Source organism: Magallana gigas, chromosome 1, assembly GCF_963853765.1.
Source record: "Magallana gigas chromosome 1, xbMagGiga1.1, whole genome shotgun sequence".
NCBI lineage: Eukaryota > Metazoa > Mollusca > Bivalvia > Ostreida > Ostreidae > Magallana > Magallana gigas.
In genome coordinates, this window is record NC_088853.1 from 25,540,622 (window position 1) to 25,547,342 (window position 6,721).

General features: G+C 29.9%; 1 protein-coding gene across 1 annotated transcript; it reads right to left on the minus strand.

Annotated features, from left to right (window-relative positions):
• Nucleotides 1-675: 675 nt before the first annotated feature.
• On the minus strand, nucleotides 676-3,046 carry LOC117687777 (GTPase IMAP family member 7-like). Its single transcript, XM_066089220.1, has one exon. The coding sequence runs from the start codon at nucleotides 3,017-3,019 to the stop codon at nucleotides 2,027-2,029; it is 993 nt and encodes a 330-aa protein (XP_065945292.1). The 5' UTR covers nucleotides 3,020-3,046; the 3' UTR covers nucleotides 676-2,026.
• Nucleotides 3,047-6,721: the final 3,675 nt, after the last annotated feature.

A 6,721-nucleotide genomic window follows, 5' to 3' on the forward strand; every position in this document is an offset into this window, starting at 1 on the left:
TGTTTTGTATTAATGCACATCATCTGTAGGGTACGAATTACAAAAAATAATTACAACCCCCCCCCCAAAAAAAAAATATGCGAAAGTGTCTCTTTTTGATAAAGTACATAAAAACTCTATGCAATAATTCTTTTCTCCTATTTTGGTTCATGAATACTGTATTTTCATTAATATTCGTTGAATACCAATTTTCGTGGATTTCGTTGTTAAGTTGATCCACAAAACACAAAATTAAATGTTCATTGAAGTGCAATTTCGACTAACATGTTGTATTGATAGAACCATTGGCCACGAATTTTAGCATCCTTGAAACTGTGATTTCCTTTGAATCCACGAAAATTGATACCCTCGAATATTAATGAAACCACAATAATAACATAAAGCTGTAATGATTAATGATAATTTTTTTACTTAATTTATGAAATTCGTGGTCTTAGGTTTACACTGTAGATGTTATATATAACACGTATTTGCTGTACAATTAAGATGCTTTTAATTATAAGGAAATAACCTAATTGTCATGTTAACCTATCGGACAGTCTTGTTACAATGCCAAACGTGTGTTTATGTATTAGCAACGATTACTTCAATGAAACAAAAATATGTGGTCCCAATGTCAGGAGTTCGTGTGTTAGATTTCACCGATTTGTAGCTGATATTTTTTGTTCCATCGTTTTGTTGTTCAATGCTGTAGAAAAAGCGGTAGATTTTACATTATGTATGATTATCAACCCCAATTTACCTTTATGCTGCCTTAGCTTATTCTTTTCTTAATGAAGGTAATCGTGATATGCAATGATGATTACTAAATTACATTGAGTAAAACATGTACATGTAGCATTTTTCATGACAAAGTAGCTTGTTAACTGATACTGTACATATTTTAAAAAAATAAAAAAAATATTGGAAGCATTTTACTGATTGACGTTCACATGCAGATTTAGCGCGAGGTGATCGAGTTTAACCGCGAATGACGTCGTATTTACCAAGCCCTATTGGCTTGTAGACAAAAGAAGTGTGTGATTTCTTTACGGATCACGAGACTCCGTGACCTCTAAGGTTTTTTAATTAAAAGTTTCAGAAGTTTTAAGACTGTAAATTGAGGTCCAACAAAGAGTTATTCTATAGAACAATTATTAAGCGATCTACGTTCACTCATTTTGCTGACGAAGTATCAGCGCTGTTCAGACAACATTCAGAATAACTACAAATGCAATTGTAAGACCACTACTTTTATACAGCCTAAATAAAAAAGAAATAAGTGTGTTAGTTTGTATCATTAGGCGCCGATTTATCATAAGTGGTTGATGTTGTCAATTGTTAATGCAAGAATTTATAGCATTAGGGGTTGCAATCGCAACGCTTAATGATATTTGTATTATTAAGCGGCGTTTTATCATTAAAGGCTGATACATCGTAATGTGCTTCTACAGTATAACATGAACAAATTTCTTAAACACATTTAAAAAGTAAAAACAAAAATTGTGATATTTCAGACGGTTATTCCTCAATGTACAAAAAATCATGACATATTATAAAATAAAGTGGAAAACAAATGTTTGAAAATAATCAATTGTTTAATAAAAGTGTTCTGTAGATTGTGTATAATAGGCAAATACTAGGATATTCAGAATAGTTTTAGAAAATATACCGTCTGGTTCTTTCAATAGGTCATCTCAAAATGCTAGTGCGTACCTGTATACAATTTTATAATATAGGAAATTGTCATCTTCCACACTTTGAAGCAGGTTTAGAAAATTATACTATAGCTATTTTCCTTAAATTGTATGTTATTAGGAATAAAACTTATAACTTATATGAACAACTAATACATTCAAATAATTAATATTCTTAAATTAAATCATTTTTATTTGTATTTTATATTATATAGTTACTGAAAAAAGCACTGTAACTTAATACATTTTGTGCAAACATGCATAATCCAAAACTACAAACTGTCTATTTAAAAAAACAAAATTCAAATTTTATTACATGTACTACATGTATCTGTAACACATTCTAAAATTTAAAAGAATCTTTTCAGTAAAAAGTTAACAGAGTGTTTTCCTACTTCTGTTAAAACGTTAGCAACCCCATCAAAAAAGCCACCACCCCCTTCCACTTCCTGTCTTGCTTCTTCCCGGGGAGCTATCAGTTGACTGTGTTCGCTGTTCACGCGATGAATTTCCTGCTCTCTCTTTTCTTTTTCCTCTGCATATCGGCGTATTATTTCTTCAATCTCTTTATCACGTTTTTGTGCACGTTCCCTTTCGATCTCTTCTTCTCTCTGTTTTAAAATTTGTTCAGCCTCTAAATACATATCGTTAGTGTAAAATTTTCCATTATTTTCAAAAATATTGTCATCGATCATCTTGAGAAGAGATTTAGCCTGTTGTTTTCGATTTGACCAATTTGCTAAGTTGTTGAAGGCAATGAAACGGTTGTTACACTTTCTAATTATTGTTTTAAGACGTTCTGGTACGGTTTCCAGGTATTGTTCAAAAGACATTTTTTCACGATCCAACTTGTCCTTTCCCGTGAAGACAATGATGCTATAACGGTATACATCGTTGCCGGAGAAATCACCAAAATGATCAATGGTTTTTTCATCTTCATCGGTGAATCGCGGAAGGGACAGCACTAGAAGAAAGCAATGTGGTCCAGGTGATGTTAATACAATACATTTGAGAACCTCTTTCAGGACGTCATCGTTAGAGCTGCTTGTGTCGAATAAGCCAGGGGTATCAACTACAAGGATGTCTCGTTTAAAGAGGTTTGCCTGCCTCATGGTACAATTAGACGTGATAGACGATCCAGAGGGAGCAGCAGGGAAAACGTCTTTATTCAATATTGTATTACCAGTAGAGCTTTTACCACTCCCTGATTTACCAAGAAGAACAATGCGAATTTCATTTCTGATATTTCTTTTGGATAGAGACTCTGCAAGTAAACATCTTACATTCATCAAATTGAACACAACCTTTTCTGTAGAGAATGTTTCTTTAAATTTTAACGGCATTATGTATTACCAAACATTATTAATGTTGAAAATCGATATCATTACATTCCGAAAAAAAACCAACATAATTTAGTTTAAAAAAAAAACTAAAACAAAAAACATAGGTAATAACAGATAACAAAGCTTATCGAGACGAGCCATCACTTTTATGAGTCATTGCCTGTATGAGACCACCTTTATTACATTACATGAAAATAATAGTCATTGATTTTTGATATTCATGGATATTCATACTGTTTTGACATAATATTCCACATTATATGTTAAAAAATTGTATACTAATCATATGATCAATTTATTTGTTCTCATAAGATACAATATTTATCAATACAATATTATGAAGTACGATATTGTATCATATGATATTTACAATACAGTCATTCATTCATATCTTTTACAAATTTATGCTAAGCTATGGTATGGAATTTTTATGATATGCTAAGAGATTTCAATGCAATGCTATGGGATTTGTATGTCATGCTATGAGAAATTGAAATAAATGACTAAATGATACGGAATGCTTTGCTATGCTATGACATGCTATGAGATTAGAACAACAACACTTCCATATTCAAGAGAGTTTTACACATTTGGAAGTTTAATGATAAAAAAGCTTAAGTTAACCACCAATATGCAATGTTAAGATAATTATTTATCCCAGTAAAACCTTTAAAAACCCAGTTTAAATCATACTGTATGCTATGTTTTGGTATGCTATGGTATGATAAATGCGATTCTATGATGTTGTATGCTATGGTATGAGATTCCAATACTATGATATGAGATTTCAATGTAATGCTATGAGATTTCAATGCTAAGCTATGCTGTGGTGTATGTTGTAAAATATAAACTTGAACTGACTGTATATATCATATAATACCATAAAATACTGTAATAAGTAGTGATACAATATGATATTGTAACATATGATATGATATTGTATCGTGTTATACATAATTGTATTTTATTATTTAACATCATGCCACATAATTCATCACAATATTGAAACATATAATATTATGTTGTATAATATAGTATGATATTGTATTTTAGGATATCGTATCATATTTCATACATAATGTGATATTGTATTATGTATTAAAATGTAATTTGATACAATATTGTATCATATCTTCTGATACAATGTCATGTGATATAGTAATATTTTATACAATATCATTTTATACAATAACGTATGATCCAATATAAGATCTCACAATATCATATTGACATTTTATGTAATTTCAAAATATATTAAATCCATTTATATCATATTATACAATATTACATCCTATAACATGGTATTATATATTATACAATAATTAATCTAATAATAATAATATACAATACTAAACATACCAGTTTCATGATACAATATCATATAATAATGCACAAAAAAATAGAAACAATATTATATTGTTTCATATAACTTCTTACAGTATGATATATATGATATTGTTTCAGATAAACCAATACTGCATCATATTATACAATACTATATCATAGGAATCATGTTTTATCATTTAACAACAAACACATCTATCAAGCAGGTTTGAATGAGGTAAGATATTTTTCTAAGCATCCTTGATGGTGGAGATCAGGCTCTGCATCTGAAGCTACCTCTGCGATTCATTTAAATATAAACCTCATTCAACATCTGAAAAATATGGCTCAGATTCACCTGTCAGGTGCATCAGTATCATAAGACGCATCATCCATACAAGTAAGGTGAAGTTAGGACAAGTAATTACAAAGATATAATCATCAAAGGGCACCTGCTGCAAACAATTTAACCAGTTATTAAAACCTTAACCTCCGCCAGCATACAAAACGATGTAATGACCAGTAGAAAAGAAGATATAATCAACAAAAAGCACCTGCATCAAAAACTTTAACCATCTCTAAAAACCTTAACCTCATCAAGCATCCGAAACCTATGGCTCAGATTCAGACTAAAGGCCTGTCTGGTGCATCAGTATCATGAGACGCACCATCCATGCAAGTTTGTGGAAGTTAGGACCAGTAGTAACTTTATTATTATTTTTTTTTAAGTAAAAGTCTTTCAAATCCATAAGTAGGTCTAGATGCATCAATTATGCACGTTCACAAAAACATAATTCAACAACTATTACTTTAGATAACTAGATAATGTGAATCTGTTAACAACATATTATAAAAGAACAGGAAAAGTATTAGCAGAGAACACCAACTGAGTACCAATTTTCAATAACAAATGCGGTTTTTTTTAATCATAACCGAACAATCATCAATAATCTATATATTACACTGTGTACATTTTATGTAATCTCTCAGTTTTAATTAAAATGCGCATCAATAACAAATATAATAAAATATTTTTTTGATAGCACATATTCTTAAAAAGCGATAGTAGTACATGTTGAAAATTGCTTAAGATTCTAGCTGTCATCCCTCTTGGTAATTTCAAGAAAAGGTCATGAAATGGTTATTCATCTTTCTTAAATAATTATAGCATTAGTTAAGCAGTACCCAGTAACAGGCTAATAAGCCTTTTATGATCCATTTATTCTGTTCTTTTGACAAATTGATTGTATGTTAATGGTTGATATTTAATTGTATGTGAAAAAAATATCGTTTAAACTCTCCCTACCATGTCCTTCTTGTTTATCCCAGTGTCTTCCAGAATCGCTCTTGCTATGGCACAACAAACAATTGAAAGCTAAATGACAAAGTGACAGTTTAAAAAAACCCAGTACAATCAAATGGATGTGGAAATTTCCTCAATTCGATTGTTTTTGTTTATTCTTAGCGTTGTCGTTGAAGACTATATGGAAAAAAAAGTATTCGAATCTTTAAAAAAAATAGTATATACAATGCTTTCATAAGTCAACATAAAAAAGATTAATAGCTTATCTGTTGTTTTGTTTTAGCATAACATAGCAATATGAATACACAAATATATGTATTGGTATTTTATGAGACAATAAACTGGTTTTATACAATTTCGTCAACGCATTAAATGTTTAATTAGTTTTGTCTTCCTTTTTTTTATAGAAATGGCTTATTATCGAATATAAGATGAAGTTCTGGAAGAATGTTTGAGTATTTCGTATTTGAATGAAACAAAACAATATTTTCTTTACATTATGTTTTCAAAAATGCATACAGTTGTTTGCGTGCCAAAGAAAATTATGACAAACAATGTTTCTGCAGCATTATGGATATTGTAAAATTTTATCAAAATTTGAAGGTGTAGTGGTAATTAATATATTTTATCAGAACTTTTAAGGAGGTTTGTGTAATGATCATTTTTATCATCAATTTTAAGGAGGGATTTATCTTAAGTGGTTTTTTTTTATCAAGCATTCCCTGTATGAGGCATTTCAAAAATAGTTATCATTTGAATGATTATGTTTTTAAAAGTTCCCCCATTTTGAATCACTGCTAAGTATTTTTATCACGGTTAAACTTTGGTACCCTCATTTCTTGTTATCATTTTTGATAACAAGAAAATAAACTGCGTAGTAATTTAACCTGATATCAAATATTGAATGACATACTGTTGGATACAGAAAATAAGTAATCTCATTTAAGAAAACAAGAACAAACAACTCCCAACTTGTACAAAATCGAGCTCAAGTTAATTCATGTTGCAGAATCTTTTTCACGAAACACACTATAACTGTTGGATAATACTTTAAATGGTGTCATTTTATATTACGT